General features: G+C 37.6%; 1 protein-coding gene across 1 annotated transcript in view; it reads left to right on the top strand.

The window, feature by feature from the left end:
• The window catches only part of LOC103721930 (nuclear pore complex protein NUP133), a 40,984-nt gene that overhangs the window by 8,818 nt on the left and 11,417 nt on the right, over positions 1-20,749 (top strand). The window contains 3 exon segments of the mRNA XM_039119999.1: positions 14,352-15,070; positions 18,825-18,983; positions 19,443-19,779. Coding sequence (XP_038975927.1) covers positions 14,352-15,070; positions 18,825-18,983; positions 19,443-19,779 — 1,215 coding nt within the window.

The raw sequence follows: 20,749 nt of genomic DNA, 5'->3' as shown, positions 1-20,749 counted from the left end.
AATATTTAACTATTCAAAGAAAAATTTTAGCATGGATGAAAACAGTGCTTAAGAAGATTGAAGCCTGGAACATAGATTGCATGAGAGAAAATTTCATATATTGCATGAAAGAAAAATTAAAAGATTGCATAAAAAAACAGAAATTAAACTGAACCTAGAACAAGAATTGCATGAAAGAGCATTGATGGATTTCATAAAAAGAAAACTGATTACAAAAATAAAAATGGAGATTGGAAGCCTAATGCTTCTTCTCTTCTGCAAATAAAAATAAAATAAAAGAAAATAAGAAGCTTCTCCCTCCCGGTGGAACACACATTTTTTTTCTTTTTTTTCTTTTTCAAGAATAGAGCATACTCTGTTTTTTTCCTCCTCTCTTTTTCTTTTGAACAGAGCTCCACCTCCTCTCTTCCCCAGCCGAGCACTCCACCCTTTTCTCCCCTGTTTCTTGGCCCCAACCGAGAGCTTCTACCCCCCCTCCTCTCTTGGACCAGCCGAGCACTCCCTTTATAGATCAACCCCCTGGAAGGAGGGGGAGGATGCTTGGGATTTTGAATCGGAAGGAATCGGACGCGTGATTGGATGCTTGATCAACGAAGAGGCGGACTCGGAGGCTTGACTGCAGCGTGATCCGTGGAGCTCGGACATGGAGGAGGCTGGATCATGGGAGGAAGGAGAGGGCGGACGCGATCTGTGAGGCGGACGCTTGGGATTTCAAATTCGAAAGAGAGCTGGACTGCCGGTGATGCGTGGGATGATTGCTCGCGGATGCTGGAACTCGGAAGAGGAGGAGAACACGGATCCGGATGGGAGGGGGACGCGAGGAGGAAATCTGGGAGGATGTGGATGCTGGACCGTTGGACCCATTGCTCCTCCCTTTGATGCGGAAGAGGCGGATGCAGAGGCGGAGGAGTGTGGACTTGCTTCTTCGGGCCATGCTGGGATCACGCTTGCAGTCGGACGAGCGTGGGATTCGGAAGCTGGACGTGGCTGGGCGGAAGAAGATGGACGCGATGCTTGGATGCGGAAATGGAAGGCTAAAGAAGATGGCTGGATCACGGGATGCTTCACGGCTGGGATGTTGATCACGGAATGGAGCTGGGGTCTCCCGTGATCGATGGGAGGAACACACGGACCGGCTGGACTTGGATGCTTGGGCTCACACGTGATCCCACGGGTGAGAGACGTGGAGGCTGCAACGGAAGGATGTGGACAGTTGGTGGGACTCCACTGTTAGCTCCCTACTCTGTCTTCAAATCGGGCTCGGTTCTGTGATCCTTGGATGGTGCTTCAAGATCTTTGGATGGTTGGTGGGAATCCATCAGATATGACCGATTCCTTCTTGGATTTGGCAGCTCTCCGGGAGGTGAATCAGGAAGAAGGGGATGCGGGAGATGGGCTGATATGCGTGGGCTGGATGGAAAGTCGTTCGGGGGCAAATGTGCTTGACCAGGTCATGGTAGGATTGGGCCTGCGCCATCTGTACCAAATGCGCATTTAAGCTCTAATTTATGATAACCTGTGCCAAACAAAAATATAATATTAAATCAGAAATTTTATTGTTATCTATTAGCAATAATACTAATTTAAATGGTGTGTAGATCGCCCTTTTGTGCTCTCATCACACCCTCCAACTAGCTTATTGCTAGTCTCTAGCAATTAACAAGCAAACGATAAAATGAGGGCACAAAAAGATGTAGTCTAACTTATGATCTTTTTTTTATTGTAGCTAAATGCACAAAACTAAGATATGTACCCATTTTCGTAGGAAATCACGATTGCACTTAACATGTGCAACAAGCCTTTAAACCCCTAGGTTACCCTAGTGGACGAGTGGTCTCGTGAGGGTTTGCAGTGAAGTTACCCACAAACTTCATCAGTCAGGGATTTTCAATGTTTAACTCAAAATTTGAACAAGTATTATTGTATGAACCTAGAATTGCAAGGATAATAAAGACTTATTGCTATCATATTTAAGCAGACTCTAACTCAAGTTCCATTACACCCCATCTATCTGCTAACAAGTCAAGAATGGAGTGAGGTGCAAGATAGTATCATATAAATGAGTGGCTTTCACTTACTTCCAACGTGATCACTCTAATTTTCAAGACTTTCTAGAGTTAAATGGTAATGAACACCCAAGATTTAACTTTTAATCAGACTGAATGCTAAGAAGAATGACTTGTGCAATATCTAGCCTTATTAAGCTTTCTAGCTGACCTGTTTAGCAATTGTTAGGCCAATGACTTCCGATCTAGATGGCTCAGGGCACTAGGTATAAAGACACCCTAACAGGCTTAATAACTCAAGTCAACTAGACTCTAAGGCCGAATTAGTTACTCAGAGTTTAATCTAAGTCATTTTCACCTTTTTACGCGAACACTCGCTGCTTGCCAGGCAAGAGGCCCGGTTACTCAGTGAGAAGGCTTAAAATAAATCTTTTTTTTTAGGGTGTTCATCACACATCTAACTTTAAATTATCCAGAAGATTAAAAGTATTCATATTAGTTGCAAGTTTACATACCCCACTATTCATGTGCTTACGTGTAGGTACTAAATCGTCTTCTATCATGTTAGCAGAAGATAGGTGGAACGAAAACTCAAGCTAGAACTGCTATCATATTTCTTAACTCAAAGCTATTGTCAAAACAATTCCTAGTTTGTACAGCCAAAAAGATTAGATTTTGAGTTAAAAATTTGAAATCCCCCTTTTTTTTAAATCTTTTTAGGCAGAAAAATCAAAAATATTCTCACCTCCATACCTAAATCTAACATTGTCCTCAATGTTAAAGAAAATTTAAAGTAGTAATAGGACAGAGGAGAAGTTACCTGATATGGGTAGGTAAATTGACAATTGGGGCAAAAACCCCCAAACCTGCATGTTAGTAATTTATTGAATTTTTTTTTTTATTTTTTAATAATATTTACATGTTGGGTTGCCTTCCAAGAGCGCTAAGTTTTATGTCTTCAGCCAGACAAAATGTAGATTCATTTTTTTTCAACCATTATCTAAGAATGGTTTTGGAAGAGTCCGAGGAAGAACAGTCGGCCGATGACGATCTATGCTCATAAGGGGAACAGAATTAGGGAGCGCATGCTCGACCCCTTCCTCGGAATGGGCAAGGTAAGCCTCTAAAGGGTCCTTACTATAAGTTTGTAAGAAAGTCTCCTGAACCAGACTTTCAATCATGTCAACTTCATTGATTTCTTCATCGTCTGGTGGTTGTTTACTTATGTTGAAGACATTAAGCTCGACTTTCATGTTGCCAAAAGATAACTTCAGCATGCCATTTCGATAATTTATCACAACATTTGCTGTGGCTAAGAAAGGTCTATCTAAAATTATAGGTGTGACTGTCTGGATGTATTACAGGTTCGGTGTCAAGGATAACGAAGTCCACAGGATAGTAAAACTCGTTTACCTTCACTATTACATCCTCTACAATCCCCTTGGGGTACTTCACCGTTCTATCTATTAAGGAAAGGGTAATATTTGTGGGCTTTAATTCCCCCAAACCTAACTTTTGGTACACATAGTAGGGAAGTAGGTTCACACTGGCTCCTAAATCTAATAGGGCTCTCTGGATGATCGTTTCTCCTTTTTTTATTTCAATGGTGGGGCAACCAGGGTCTTTGAATTTCGGGGCAATTTGTTGTTGAATGAGAGATGAGGCTTGTGCAGCCATAACAGTTTGCCTAGGAATGCTGGTTTTTCTTTTGACCGTGGTGAGGTCTTTCAAGAATTTTGTATAGGAGGGAATTTGTCGTATGGCATCGAGAAAAGGTATATTTATTTGAACAGTTTTAAAGACTTTCATTATTTCATCAAAGTTAGATTGTTTCTTTGAGTCCTGAAGTCTACTGGAAAAGGGAACCTTAGGTTTGTATGTTTCTATGGGTTCTTTCTTTTGTTCTGTTCTTGACCCCTCTTTTGAATAGGGTTCTTATTGGATTCATTCTTATTTTCTTTTACGTGTTCAGAAAGTTGGACTTTATTATCCACTTGCTTGCCAGACCTTAAAGTGGTAATTGCCTGGACTTCATAGGTCGGATTTTCATTAGAATCGATTTGATACTGACCTCTTTGACCTTGATTTTGTTGTCTACTAGGGTAAGGCACTGGTTGACTAGGTAGTTCACCTTTCTTCCTATCTCCTAGAGAGTTTGCTATTTGGCTTAGACTAACCTCAAGTTTTGCAATTGCTTGCGTATCGAATTGGTTAGTCTGGGCTTGGGCTGTATTGGTCTGTTGTTGCTTGATAAAATTTTATTGTTGTTTCATCATATTAGCCATCATGGTTTCTAATAGTGAAGGTTGCTGTGGGATAGGGGCATTATAAGAAGGTACAGATGGAACTAAAGGTTGGTCCATTTGTGATGGACCTATCCTGGGGAAGTTGTTCTGAAAACCTGGTAGACCACCTTGATGCTGAATAGGTTCATTTTGCTTATATGAGAAATTTGGGTGGAACCTATTATCAGGGTGGTAAACTGGGCTGAACGAGTTGGGAGTGGGCTTCTTAAAGGCACTATATGAATTTAGAGCATTTGCTTGCTCGACCTTTATGGTGGGCAGATTAGGCAGCACTCCACTAGATGCTCAGGACTGTTACACAAGATACACAAACTATGTGGCTCGTGTTCCACTTTCATGATGGGATTTGACTCTTTGTATGAACTCGAACTAGTGGAAACAGTGAAAGCATCAAACTTTTTACTTAAGTTGTTCACTCCAGTCACTAGATTGGACATGACATTTTTGAGATCTGGGTCTGCTTTTATTTCATAATTACCTAGTTTTCTAGATCCGAACTCATCTCTATTTACTTCCTCACCATAGCTACTCCAATTTTGGGCGTTCTCGGCTAAGTCAACAAGAAATTCATAGGCTTGATCCGGGGTTTGGTTCATGAACTTACCCTTGTGCATGGACTCGATTATGTTTCTATGTGCCGGAAGTAGTCCTTTATAAAAGAAGTGGACCAGATCAGCCTTATCAAGCCCATAGTGTGGGCATTTGATTAATAAGTCATAGAATCGTTCCCAAGTTTGGAAAAATTCCTCTTCAGATTTTCCTCTGAAAGTTCTTATGGCATCCTTAATTTTTTCTGTTTTAATCATGGGGTAAAATTTTGCCATGAACTTCCTAGATAGTTGTTCCCATGTTGTGATGGAATTTGGGGCCAGAGAATATAGCCATGCCGCGGCTCGATCCTCTAAGGTCATTGGGAACAATCTCAATTTTACACTTTCTTCATCTAAATTTTGATTTTTGAAAGTTTGACAAATTGTCATGAATTTATTTAGATGAATGTAGGGTTGTTTCACTTTCAAACCCATGAAATTTGGGTAGCATATTTATTGTCGCAGCCCGAATTTCAAATTGGGTTGCGTTATTTATTGGCAACACTATACATGTTGGTGGACTAGCGGAGGCAGGAGCGAATAATTCATTCAGGGTTCTAATATGATCACCCATTGTAGAGATTGGTGGTTGATCAATAAGGTCCTGTTTGGGGGAGCTTTTGGAGGGTCAGAAAGCATTTTCTGGCCCTCCAAAAGTACTTTTAGATGAAAAACTGTGTTTGGTAAATTTTTCAAAAAGCTGTTTCAGCTTTTGCGGGAAGCTGAAAACAGCTTTTGGGAGGAAGCTCCAATTTGGAGCTTTTGGGAGGAAGCTGTTTCAGCTTTTTCGGAAAGCTGTTTCAGTTTTTTCGTAAAGCTGTATTTTTGACAAAAATGTCCATATTAAAATATAATAATTATATAGGTTGTCCCTTTATAAACCTAAAAATCTGCTGGAGCCAAGAACCCTAGCCGTCAGACTCCCTTCTGTAAGAAAAGATTTTTTTCTTTTCAATTTTTGTATGCATCTCTTGAACCACATTTTAGAAGAAAAAAATTTTATTCCTTCTCCGTGCCTTCCAAAATCAATCTATTGTTTTTTAAATATTTTATACCTTTATTTTTGTATTATACTATAAATATAATATCATATTATATTATATTATAATACATTAATATGTTATGTTAAATAATTAATATTATGTTATATTATGAAAAATTAATTTATACTAATAATTATAATATTTTATACCTTTATTTTTGTATTATACTATAAATATAATATCATATTATATTATATCATAATACATTAATATGTTATGTTAAATAATTTAATATTATGTTATATTATGGAAAATTAATTTATACTAATAATTATAATATTTTATACCTTTATTATTGTATTATACTATAAATATTATATTATATTACATTACATTATAATACATTAATATGTTATTTTAAATAATTTAATATTATGTTATATTATGAGAAATTAATTTATACTAATAATTATAATATTTTATACTTTTATTATTGTATTATACTATAAATATAATATATATTACATTATATCATAATACATTAATATGTTATATTAAATAATTTAATATTATGTTATATTACCAAATATTAATTTACTCTAATAATTATATTACTATTATGCTATATTAACATAATATTATTTTATATTATAATAATATTATACTATATCGTATATTTATGTATTAATTTATATTATGTTTTATTATGTTCTGTTGTATAATACTATGCAATGTCCTTTATGGTAATTTTGTCATACAAAAGTACTTTCTCAGTTTGTTTACCAAACACAAAACAAAGTATCACAGCACTTTACGAATGTAGTTACCAAACAGCAAACAGCTTTTTATAACAGCTTTACTTCAGACAGCTCTACTTCCAACAGCTCTACTGCCAACAGCTCTCCCAAACAGGGCCTAATTCGTTGGATGTGACGATAATTTTTTCCAACCTCTGGGTTAAATGGTGTTAACTTACCCCTTAATGACCTTCTATCATGCATACGTTATCCACAACTAATTAGACTCGACTCCTAAACGAAATCCTAAAAGAGAAGAAGAAGGGCTAGACCAAGATGACCACAATCAACACCACACAACGGATTGGCTCTTTAATCTTGAGATTAAAGAAGGTTTAGTAGCTTTTAATCTAGTTGCATAGAGATTTATTAGGTAAAAAAGTTTCTTAAATTCTCTTCTAGATTAGACAGCTCCTAATCTCCCTTCCAGATTAAGCTTGAGCTTACCAGTTAAGCGATCCAGTAACCAGTGATCAGGAAAGTCCCGGGGTGTGTGGTCATGCCAGAAGGGATACACCAGTAACACAATACCCGTAACAGTTCTCACTGTTGTAAAACTTTCCTAGACATTACCAATTACTAAATTCTTATTGGAGTGGCGTTCAGCTGCTTCTTTCCAAGAGCCTAATTGAGCTCGAAAATCTTAAGGCCAACGTCTAATTGATTTTAATTTAATTTCGCTTAGGATATGTATGCAAGGTGGTGATTTTTGGGCTAAGGACAGATAATGACTTTCCGACCTTATCTTTTTAATGGGTTTTGCCCTTAAATTATTTTATGCAAATGCTTAATACTAAACGCAGCAAATATTCAATGATTTTTTTAAAGTTTATGGAATGTCATTAGGTTGTACTGATTAAATGAGCAAGTAATTTTTTTTTGTTCTTTTTTTTTAAATTTCAAATTTCGAATTTCAAAATTCAAATTTTGAATTTAAATTTTTAAATTTTAGAATTTTGGAATATTTTTTTTAATTTTTCAATATTTTTTTTGAATTTTAATTTTTTTTCAAAATTTTAAATTTCGAATTTCGAATTTCAGAATTTAATAACTATGAAATTATTAACTTTAAATAATCAAAACAAGAAAAATAAAAATAAAAAAATTACTATTGGAGTGCGTTCACTCCGGGCATCCAAAATTCGATTTGATCTTCGTGATCGTTCTTGCTTCTCGATTTGCCTCCTCGGCAACGACACCAAAATTTTGTTGTCGAATTTCTGTTTACCTGAAAATGCACTAAACAGATCGTTGTTAGAACCGACAAACAAAGTTTTAAATTAATTATACTCTTACCTTTTCTACTCGAAGAATAGTGGTCGTAAGAGGTCGATCCACATGGAGGCGATTGGAGTTGCATAAAAATCAAAACATTCACTCGGATTCAAAGCTGATTTTTGAATAATAAGAAAAAAATATTACTTTGGGGATGTTGAATGATTCTCTAGTCTATCAGAGAATATTTTCTATTTGAAAATAACGAAAAGACAGATATTTGGAATCGAAGAGCATTTATAAATTTAATGAAATATTTAACTATTCAAAGGAAAACTTTGGCATGGATGAAAACATTGCTTAAGAAGATTGAAGCCTGGAACATAGAATGCATAAGAGAAAATTTCATATATTGCATGAAAGAAAAATTAAAAGATTGCATAAAAAAAACAGAAATTAAACTGAACCTAGAACAAGGATTGCATGAAAGAGCATTGATGGATTTCATAAAAAGAAAACTGATTACAAAAATAAAAATGGAGATTGGAAGCCTAATGCTTCTTCTCTTCTCCAAATAAAAATAAAATAAAAGAAAATAAGAAGCTTCTCCCTCCCAGTGGAACACACATTTTTTTTTCTTTTTTTTCTTTTTCAAGAACAGAGCATACTCTGTTCTTTTCCTCCTTTCTTTTTCTTTTGAACAGAGCTCCACCTCCTCTCTTCACCAGCCGAGCACTCCACCCTTTTCTCCCCTGTTTCTTGTACCCAACCGAGAGCTTCTACCCCCCCCTCCTTTCTTGGACCAGCCGAGCACTCCCTTTATAGATCAACCCCCTGGAAGGAGGGGGAGGATGCTTGGGATTTTGAATCGGAAAGAATCGGACGCGTGATTGGATGCTTGATCAAGGAAGAGGCGGACTCGGAGGCTTGACTGCAGCGTGATCTGTGGAGCTCGGACGCGGAGGAGGCTGGATCATGGGAGGAAGGAGAGGGCGGACGCGATCTGTGAGGCGGACGCTTGGGATTTCAAATCCGGAAGAGAGCTGGACTGCCAGTGATGCGTGGGATGATTGCTCGCGGATGCTGGAACTCGGAAGAGGAGGAGAACACGGATCCGGATGGGAGGGGGATGCGAGGAGGAAATCTGGGAGGATGTGGATGCTGGACCGTTGGACCCATTGCTCCTCCCTTTGATGCGGAAGAGGCGGATGCAGAGGCGGAGGAGTGTGGACTTGCTTCTTCGGGCCATGCTGGGATCACGCTTGCAGTCGGACGAGCGTGGGATTCGGAAGCTGGACGTGGCTGGGCGGAAGAAGAAGATGGACGCGATGCTTGGATGAGGAAATGGAAGGCTGAAGAAGATGGCTGGATCACGGGATGCTTCACGGCTGGGACGTTGATCACGGAATGGAGCTGGGGTCTCCCGTGATCGATGGGAGGAATGCACGGACCGGCTGGACTTGGATGCTTGGGCTCACGCGTGATCCACGGGTGAGAGACGTGGAGGCTGCGACGGAAGGATGTGGACAGTTGGTGGGACTCCACTGTTAGCTCCCCTACTCTATGTCTTCAAGTCGGGCTCGGTTCTGTGATCCTTGGATGGTGCTTCGAGATCTTTGGATGGTTGGTGGGGATCCATCAGATATGACAGATTCCTTCTTGGATTTGGCAGCTCTCCGGGAGGTGAATCAGGAAGAAGGGGATGCGGGAGACGGGCTGATATGCGTGGGCTGGATGGGAAGTCGTTTGGGGGCAAATGTGCTTGACCAGGTCATGGTAGGATTGGGTCTGCGCCATCTGTACCAAATGCGCATTTAAGCTCTAATTTATGATAACCTGTGCCAAACAAAAATATAATATTAAATCAGAAATTTTATTGTTATCTATTAGCAATAATACTAATTTAAACGGTGTGTAAATCACCCTTTTGTGCTCTTATCAGAATACCTTTTCAGACTTACATAAAATTACTCTGATCGAAAAACCTGAAGATCTTGTTGAAGGTGCTGCTGTGCTCCTCTCGGCTTTAACTAAAAATTAGATTATTCATCTCAAAATCTGATGGCATCTCTTCTGAAATTTTTGAACTATCTAATGCGAACACGGTTCCATCTTCATGTTTGATCTCCGCTGAATTTTTTGAACTGTCTTCCTTGAAAAATTCTTTTGGGGTTACATCAGAAAAATTAACTAAAATAGGCTCAAATTCAGATAGGATCACCTCTGAAATTTGTTCTTCCATGTTGTCTTTCTCCTTGTCCTCAACCTTAGTGGGCTTAGGAGACTTAAGGGGAAGGGATCTCAGTAGCAGGGATATCATCAGACGACGCTTCTAAATTTTTAAGACTAGCACCAAGATCTTCTGAAATTCTTCTCCTCAGTGGGTTTGCCCTTCTTCGCGGTATGGGACTCATTGTTTTTTCGCTGAATTTTATTGTTTCTTGCTTCGGATATGTACCCTTATTTACAGAAATTTTAGATCTTATGCATGGAGAAATACCTCGAGGAGTGCCTTGTTGCTGCGTTCTGAAGGTCGTCGCCCAACTTGTGGTTTGACACGGCTACGACGTCATAATTCTGCCTCCACAACATTTATTTTTCATGCTAGGGCAGCCATTTGATTTTGAACTTCATCTATCAGATCATCTTGTTGTCGTTCGATGTTGTAGGGATAGTATTGATCGTCATAGTAGGGATCATCATAGTAGGGATCATAATAGTAGGGACGGCTTCTTCTTGTGCTTATGTGGATCGATTGCTCTGATACCAATTCACACCGTAGGGAAAGGGATCGGGATGTGGTGCGGCCTAGGTTGTGCAGCAAAAATCTCTCACTCTAATTTTCTTGTGTGATGGCTTAGGTTTGTGTTAATTGGACGTGGTAAGGAAGGATTCAAGGCCTACGTTTGAGGTCTGAAACCTAAGGAGATTTATGATGAATGACGGATTGAAACAATAATAATAAAAGTGTTGCGAGTTGAAGATAATGGAGATAACTATGGGCTGAATATAAGAGTCTCACCTATACCCAAAATCCAAGAAGTTTTCCTGGCGTCTCACCAAGAAAGAAGAAGAGCTTTTGGAGTTTCACCAAATGGGAAGAAGAGAAGCCTCTTGCCTCTAGATCACAAGCAATTTGCCAGCTAAAATATTATGCCTTTATTCTTCAAGTCCACTCTTTAAATAGATGAGGCATTGGAACATAATAGGAAACTAATCGAATGACAAAACTCAGATTAAGACTTATGACTAAACTCAAATACTAAGGGTTAAAGGACTTCTAACGAAAGTAGGATTTGACCAAGTCAAAAAACCATACTACATGACGTGGACCCCTTGATGCCACTTAGTAATTAATTACATGGACTCAATTAAAAGACTCAATTCAGTAAACTACAGCTCAATTAAGGACTCAGTTGACAAAACAAACGAACCAAAAATCAAACTCAAACTTCATGCATACGCCCTAAGGATTGGGTGCCTTGCTCCTGCATCAAAGTATAATCCTTACAACTCCTGCTGTTCATGCCCCTTCACATGCCCAACCATTTCATCCCCTAACACCCTCTTTCTCTCATGGCCGTACCTTTAAGCTCATCTGAACTCTAGTTCATGTTCATCCCGCAATCTAATCTCTCTCTCTCTCTCTATCTCTCACCCTAAATGATACAGTCTTGCACTCAACAATTTTCTTTTGTTTTTTTCCTTCCAATCAATCATGGTTGTCTAAGAAATCATGGATGGCTAAAATTAACATATCATTTTCTTACAACATTCCTCATTGTGATAATGTATAATAAGCTTGCTGCTTCTCTTGCAATTTTTGCTGAGAACTTTTTTGACCCCCCACCCACCCCCCAACACACACACACACAAAATCCCCGGGTGTTGCCCAAGGTGACAAGCCAAGAGGGGGGGGGGGTGAATTGGTTATTCTAAATTTTTGCTATCTTACTTTAGTTAATTGATGAGTGAGTGAAATTAGAACAATGCACAATACAAACACACAAGAAGTATAGTGGTTCGGTGCTCTCCTAAGCACCTACGTCCACTCCCCAAGCGACCCCTTGGGAATTCACTATAATCTCTCGGATTACAGTTGGATTGTTTTTCGGGCTCACAATCCAAAAACCTTTACACTTTGGTTTTCCGGGATCACCAATAACCTTTGTTGGTTTTACGGGCTCACCAACGAACCTTCACAATTGGTTTTACGGGTTCACCAATAAACCTACATCGTTAGTTTTGCGGGCTCACCAACAAACCTTTACAAGGTGATTAACAAAAGAAAGAAGAAAGTTGAAGCTTTTAGATGAGCAAATATAATAATTATAAGCTACAAAGAAGAGTTTAGAGAATAGTTATCGCTTGATGAGACTTCTCTCTTCTTTGTCAAGAATGCTTCACTCTTCGAGGGTGGATGGAGCTCTTGATATCTCTTGGAATCTGCTCAACCACTTCCTTTCAACTCTTGAATGAAGCACTTGGATGAAGAAGATTAGGGCACTTGTCTTTCTTGTGTAAGCTTTGATCTTTTTGCAAAAGGATGTTCTTCTCTGATGAATAGTGTCCTTTTAAATAGTTTTTCTCACCCATTGGACATCCCTCATTGGTCAGATTTCAAAAACTAGCCGTTACTTACTGTTTGGAGGTCAAAAAGTACTTCTGCAGAACTAGCCGTTATGCTTCTGCCCGTGCTTGGGTCGACTCAACTTTTACTGGGGTCGACCCAACTTTCACTTGGGTCGACTCATGCAACATTGGGGTCGACCCTCTCAGGAACCACAGAACCTTATGTTTCAGCCTTCCTTCACTTGGGTCGACTCAACACTTTTTGGGTCGACTCAAGGTTGGGTTGGGTCGACTCAAATTTCACTTGGGTCGACCCTCTCAGAGATTCCAGAGAACTGATTTTTGAATGACATAGCCTTTCGACTCATGTTCTGTTGGGGTCGACTCAAGGTTGGGTCGACTCAAGTTCCATTTGGGTCGACCCTCTCAGGGATTCCAAAGACTTGTTTTCTTAAGGCTTGAAGATGGGGTCGACTCAACTTTCACTTGGGTCGACCCAAGTACTGTTCATCCGTGCCATTTTTTCAGAAGTGTGCCAGATGTTTTCTTGATGTGCCGGGGTCGACTCAATCAAGCTTGGGGTCGACTCAATCCATACTTTGCTACAACTTAAGGTTAGATTTATCCATATAATCAATGAAATAAACTTTAAACAATTTTGAATATATGTCATGGTGGTGCTACATACTCTAAACAATGAAAATTACTATTGTCCACTTAAGAGTACGTTTCACTTGAAACTTTGCCGAATTGGAATTTAGAATTCACTATCCCTTTCCTATTGCAAATTTTATCTCATTATTAATCATTGTATTAATCATCAAAATACCACTATCATCCTCACCGGGGAAAAAAAAAATCCTGTTTCCACCACTGAATGTACCTTCTGTAGAGTCTGATGTGGAGCTCATGATTATTACAGTTGTGGTTTTCATTATATCCTAACCTTCTTGTAAACTTTATCTGTTTTTTTTTTCATGGGATGTTTTTTAATTCATATTTTTGATTCATAAAAGGTTCTTTCAATGAACAATAAATGCTAACCAAAAGGATATGGTATAAAGAATGCCTTTGAATTTTAATGGCTTTATTTGTTAAAGATTAAATTCTCTGGGAATTTGGTTTTAGTTGTCAAATATTTTATTTAGATTATACTATGATTCTTTCTTTGCGTTGTTCACCAAAGTGGCAGAACCAATGATACTGGCATCTTATTTTCTTATCATTAGCTGATAGCTTGTTACCTAGGTTTAGTGCTTGATACCAGCGGACTCAGCACAATCAGGTTATATTTACCCATGGTCCTGTATATACGCCTTAATAGAAGCTTTAATTGACCATTCCAGACTGCATGCCCTTTGCCCTGTATATATTTAACACTTGGACTATAGTCAAGTCAATGCTGAAAGCGTTTGACCATATATCCAACCCTTCGAAAGAATCAGAATGCTTCTGGTGATTCATCTCTTATAGTTCTTTCTGTGACATATTTTGCTTTAAGAAAATAAATCAAATTGAAGCTATTCATGGGTAGCAGCTGACTTTTGCAAGTTCAAGTTAGTTTTGTGTGAAAATTGATTTTTCTATTGGATCCATTTTGCTTGTCTCAGCTGCAATGAACTAGGATTTAGTGGTTTGATATTGGAAGAGTTATATGGTTCTTGGTATTTGCAAGAGTGGTGTGAATACAAATTGTGGCTGTTGCAAACCATTTTATGTAAATTATTTAAATTCAGTACTCATGCAGTTAATTATGTTAGTTTTCCTGCGTATGGTAGGAATAGCTGAACTAGTTACCTATCTTAGCTTGTATATTTTTTGTTTTCATTTCAGTGGGATATATTTTGTTCTTCAATCTTAAGCTGCTGTTTTTTACTGTCAGGACATTCTTTGCTAACTATCATGGAACATGGTGAAAAGCTTTCTGGCATGATCCAGCTTAGGGAGTTACAAAATTCACATAGTCAGAATCGGTCAAATGTGGTTGACTCTCCATCTCACTCGCAGATTCAAACTGCTGGTTCTTTATGGAACCTCATTCAATTAGTTGGTGAGAAAGCTCGCAGAAATACTGTTCTTCTTATGGATCGAGATAATGCTGAAGTATTCTATAGTAGAGTTTCTGACATAGAGGAGATGTTTTCTTGTTTATCTCATCAACTTCAATATGTAATTGGTGGAGAGAAGCTGTTTTTTATTCAGATGCAACGAGCTTGTGAAATCTCAAATGCCTGCACAACATTAATTCATACTGCTTTGCGCTATAGATATGAGCACAAGAACTGGTATCCTTCTCCTGAGGGATTGACACCTTGGAATTGCCAACCTGTTGTACGGTCAGGCCTTTGGAGCATAGCATCTTTTGTAATGCAGCTTTTAAAGGATGCTGTTGCAGTCGATCTGTCAATGAAATCAAAATTATGGTCTGAATTAGAAGAACTCACAGATGTTTTACTTGAGGCATATACTGGTATAATCACTGCTAAAATTGAATGTGGGGGAGAACACAAAGGTTTGGTAGAAGAGTACTGTATAAGAAGAGATGAACTTCTCGGCTCCCTATATGAACTAGCCAAAAGATTTGTAGAAGCTAAATACCAGGTAAATTTTTGCAATATCTATGATTATTTAGCATTTTTGGCAACATTTTTCTAGATAAATTTCTCTGATTTAATTTGATGAGTAATTCTTAATATCACATTTTTCTTTGACCTAGTATAAGTAATCTTTTAGGTTGATTCCTGCTTATCATAAGAAGCATAATGAAGTTGAATACACAATTGGGGTATACCAGAAGTAAGTTCCATTCTATCAGGTGGCAACTCATAGCTTTGATATTAGGTTAGAAAGCAATAATATTGTCAGGGAATTCTTTTAATGTGATTGTCATATTTTTTGGCTGGCTGCGATTGTAGCCAATGTTGGAACTACAGTTAGATTAGGAGGTTATTCTTTACCAATAAATTTGCAATCCTAGCCGGGGGTGAAAATGGATAGGATAATATCCATTTGGATCCATTTCCGTTTGCGAATCTATCTGTTTTTATCTATATCCGTCCAAGAAGGATACAAATATGGATAGATAATTATCTGATCCGTATCCCAATATCTGGTTCGGTCTGAATTCTATTTAATCTCTTATAGTTCTTATGAACTTTAATAGAAAATGAATAAAGATATTACTAAAAAAAATTAGACTTTATTTTTCTTTCATGCAGTGGTATCTTTTTTGACATGGTGGTTTGCAAAGTTTAACCATGCTCTTTATATCTGCATTTATGTTTGAACTGTCAATATCCAAATTTTTTTTCAGATCCATTTGAATCAGATGTGGATATGAATTTTAGCATCTAATTAATACTGTATTCATCAACTAATAATGGATATGGATATGTATATACCGATATCTGATCTGTATTAGTCTGTTGTCAGCCCTAGTCCAAACTTGATATGTAGTCAAATCCTACACGATGCACTTTGTTAATAGGAAATTTGTGATCAGCCTCATATACTTCACAATATTTTATAACTGCATTTGGCTGGTTATGATATAAACTTCACTATGACCATTGTGTTTCCGGGATGGAAGCGACAAAATGGTTTATTGCCCACAATGCTTTATCCCATGGTGATTGATGACTTGATTAGAAGCTCTCTTCCTCTTCAAATAACATATTTGCTCACTTTCTCCTTCATAAACTTTTTCTGCTCTCTTGTTTCTCTGAAAAAGTGCTAGCCGTTTAGATTTGCTTGCTGATTTAAATACATAAGATACATTATTTATGTGAAGTCGATAGAAAATTATTTCTTTTGATCATATCCTGCTTGATCTTGTGAGTCGATCCATAGTTTGTTTGCACTACTTTTGGATGTCTTAAAAATGTTGGAATGACTTAACAAATAGAAATGATATTTTGATATGTTTATAAATCTAGATTGATGTTGTACTCTACCAAGTGATAGTTCTAAGTTTGATGCAGTAGTAAAGGAAGAAGGGGCAATTTGATTGATGAGGTTACACTTTGAAGATTAACACACAAATAGAAGTGATCTGGATTGAAGAACGCTTCATTTGGTGAAGGAAATTCTCTCAAAAAAATAATAATATGGCAAAAGGCTAATCTATACAATGTATTTGATGCATATATATAGGACATGATCCCCTAACCCTAATTCGGACATTATACCCAATATAATATCATGCTTGAAATATAACTTGATAATATGAAAACATGCTAGAGTTTTCCTACTATAAATATAGAACTCTGAATCACATGCAAAAAGGGACTCAACAATAAGGAAATATGTTAGATTTATTCTATTACAAATATAGAATCCTGGATAAAATTCAATATTGTCCCTAATCGAAAATTTATAAGAAAATTATTCTACTACAAACTTGTTGGAGTTCCGGCTCCTACGATACTTGGTATAGTCTAGTTGGTCATAGTACTTGTTGCCTGCACCGTATGCTGCACCAAAGATTCATTTCTAATAATACTCTAACCATGTTGGGTGTTTACAAGAATTCACATGAAAATGAACTTTAATTACCAATATATTACGTGTCTTTATGGCAACTAAGCAAGTTATTGCAGCTCCTACAGTTGGGTGTTAACTAGATGTGTTTGACCATGGGCTGGTTGACTTGATCACATTTGTGTGTTTGCTAATATTACATGTACTTATAACAATCTTTTAGTAAAGGCTGTTGACTAGGTGCATAGTATAAGTAGACAACCCTGGAATTCCATGAAAGCCATCGATATATTTCTTTTTTTTTTTTGTTTTTTTTGCACCGGAGCCATCTGACTAGTTTAATCACTCATCCATTTTTCTGTTTGCCACTTAACCAACTCATTAATTTCTTAGTTCACAAGGAGAAAGTTAACACTTAGTACTTTGTTTGTATGCTATTTTATGTTTAGCCCTGTCACAGTTACTGATTTTTGTGGAGTCCCTGTACGCAATTTGGCGGGTGTTCTCTACGGTAAAGCTTATTTGGGCAGATAGTCATCGTTGTTTTGTTTTGTTGTGCATAAGTATGTATAGGGCTAGGGACTAAGGATAAAATGGTCATCGAAACCAAAAGGACAAGAGTTAAATATTCGGTCACCAAGGATAAAATATCAAATGGAAATCAATCTAGGGGGTAGATGTCAATTACCTCTAATTCATGGCAGCATCCATATTAGACATTAACCTGATCGGACAACTTGTGTTATCAAAATTGAAATTCCTCTTTTGTATGTGTTTGACCTTTAAAACTATTGATGTATGTGCAAATTCTGTCTCAGAATTTCAAGTTAATCAGTATAAATCTGAATTCAAGTTTTGTATTTGGCGTTTTTAAGAAAAATTTCTGAATTTGTTTAGCTGAACAATACCGTCAAGACTCAAGAGGTTCCTTGTTACCAGCTTCAATTTTTCTTAACCGAGGAATAACATATCAAGCTTAACAAATGTTACTTGATCCTATTTATGCTCCATCACCACCAGTGCCTGCCCCCCCTCCCTCCCTCTGCTCTCTGTGTGTGTCCATGGTTGTTATCGTCCATTGGCACCAGTTGCCCCCTTTTGTCTCCACCATGACCACTGGCCCCTTTCCTCTGTCTCTAACTTCCCTTGTTCTCATGGATGTCCTGTCCATTATCACCAACTTTCCCTCCTTTGCCTCCACCACTAGTGCCCCATTCCTCTCTCACTATCTCTTTGTCTAAGTATGTGCCCATCTCTTCTAGTAATGGTTGGTTCCCTCCTGTTTCCATGGGGCTAATCTTATCAAGTCACTTGTAGTGGTTACAACCCCTCTTTCAGCATCATACAACTGAAAAACTACAAGGGCATTTGTTGTTATGAGTTATAGGTAAACCAAATAATATAGTTTTTTGCAAATGCAAATAAAAAGGATGTAGAATTCTATTTGCAATTGTAAATCCTTTTGCAAGCAAATATATTTGCAGGCAACCTAACAGCCCCTAAATATTACCCATTTATCATGGTGATTTCATTTACTGGTCTAACTTCTTCAAGTAGCATAGTATTGCAAAATGTTTCACTTTTCAATATATATGAATGTGAGAAGTATATATGTTGATCACTATGTTTCAATTCTAAATTTGGAGTGTAGTTAAGATATTTCTTAGCTCTTGAGCTTGATATAATTTTGTGCTGATTAGGTCCCTTGACGATGTCATGTTCCTATAAGCTATACCAAATTTATTTTTCCCCAATAAAATACAGTTGCTTCAATGATTTTTTTTTTGGGGTGTTTACCCTCTAGTTTTTCTAGCTAAACAAAACAAATTCAATAGAAATGAATGTTCTTCTTTGTTGTTTTCTTTTTCTTATTCAGGATTCATGCAAGGGCATTGATGATCCCAGTCTAAAAGAAGTTATTTTTCGAGAGGTTACTTCATCAATTCTTTCAATTGCCCAGCGACACGAAGGCTACAAAACCTTGTGGCATATATGTTATGACCTTAGTGATACAGGGCTCCTCCGTAGCCTAATGGTATGAACATGCTTCCATTCTCTTAGAAATGCATCTTTTGAAATTATTTTCTTTCTCTTATATCTAGAATATCTATATGTCAATTTTCCCTTCACGAGGAAAGTTTGGGTGCCATGGAAGTAATGATATGGGTATTTGATGATCCGGTGCAAGTATCAGATTTTTCTGAAGGTCCTTATTCTATAACTTGTTCCTTGGAAACTTTGGTATATGTTGTTTCCAAATTACTATTTGCTTAAAGTTTAACTATATTTGGAATATGTAGAATATATGTGTTCAACATATACATACATACATGCATATGTATGTATGTATGTATGTGTGTGTGTGTGTGTGTGTGTGTGTGTGTGTGTGTCTGCATACACACGTACATATGAGTTGAGTTTCTTCATTTTCAATCTTCTGTTATTATCTGATCATAATTTTTCTTGTCATTTCTTATTGTGATAAATGGAGCAGCATGACAGTGTTGGGCCGAAAGGAGGTTTCAGCTCTTTCGTCTTTAAACAACTGATTAAGAGTCATCAGTATGCTAAGTTGCTGAGGCTTGGAGAAGAATTCCAGGATGAGCTAGCTAGTTTTTTGAAAGAGCATAAAGATCTGTTATGGCTTCATGAGATATTTTTAAACCAATTCTCCTCTGCTTCAGAAACTCTTCATGCATTGGCTCTATCCATTGGTGATGGCTCTTCATTGTTGATTGATGAGGAACTAGAGCTTGCACAGTCGAAGAGAGTGCCATCTCTTGTTGATAGAAGGTGCCTACTTAATCTCTCCAAAATTGCTGCAGTGGCAGGTTGGTTGCTTTCTGACATTTATTGTTTGATCCGAATATGAGTAAATGAGCCAATGACACTATTTAAGAGGTGCACGTATTTGAGGTTTGAATGTGAGGGCAGATCTTGATACAACAGTAAGGTTGCTCCATTATGAACTAGGCATTATGAATTCGGAACTTGGGGATAGCCTCTCCGCATGTGAGACAAGGCTACAAACATTTGACCCTCCTAGATCCTGCAGTGGCGGGAGCCTCATGCACTCGGACACCTTTTTTTATGCTTTGTTTGTAACAATATGAATACTACAATTAACTGGATCTCCAAGCTCCAATTAGATAAGCTCCTTGGTTGGAAGTGGATGCTGTGCAGCCACACCTAGCATAACACACTTTGTCATGCTAGTTAAATCGACACCTTCCAGTTTTTAAAATTGAAAAACATAACATACCTATTTCCCCCTCAAGAAAATTTGAACAACCAAGCCCCCTTCTCTTAACTCTCCCAAGTTTCTAAGCCTACTGGCCCAATGCTTCTTAATATTTTGGTCATGGTTGTTAGGATCATAGAACCCATGATCGTTGTCGTTGATTCATATGAAAATGGTCTTCAGCCATCTAGTTGTGTCCTTAGGTCAAGATCAATTTGGATCCCTAGACCTGATTTGTGGATTGTGCAATCCTTTGGATTATAACATACATGTCCATTTCATCTTATTACATGTTGTTGCCTAGCTATGCAGCCCAAGAGGGGGGGGGGGGGGGGGGGGGTGAATTGGACTTTTTAAAAAATTTAAACAAAATGCAGCAGAATAAAACTTGATGTGTGTGTGTGATTTGCAATTGATAATGAACAGTAAGTAAATATATTGGTGTTCAGAGCACATCGATCAAATACCACAAACACAGCAAATTTATAGTGTTCATGGCACCAATTGATCTTGAAAATGTTTCAACTTTATAAAAATAGAATATATATTAAACATAAAAA

Source organism: Phoenix dactylifera, unplaced genomic scaffold (assembly GCF_009389715.1).
Source record: "Phoenix dactylifera cultivar Barhee BC4 unplaced genomic scaffold, palm_55x_up_171113_PBpolish2nd_filt_p 000678F, whole genome shotgun sequence".
In the NCBI taxonomy this organism is placed as follows: domain Eukaryota; kingdom Viridiplantae; phylum Streptophyta; class Magnoliopsida; order Arecales; family Arecaceae; genus Phoenix; species Phoenix dactylifera.
This window is presented reverse-complemented; position numbering and strand designations above follow the sequence as displayed.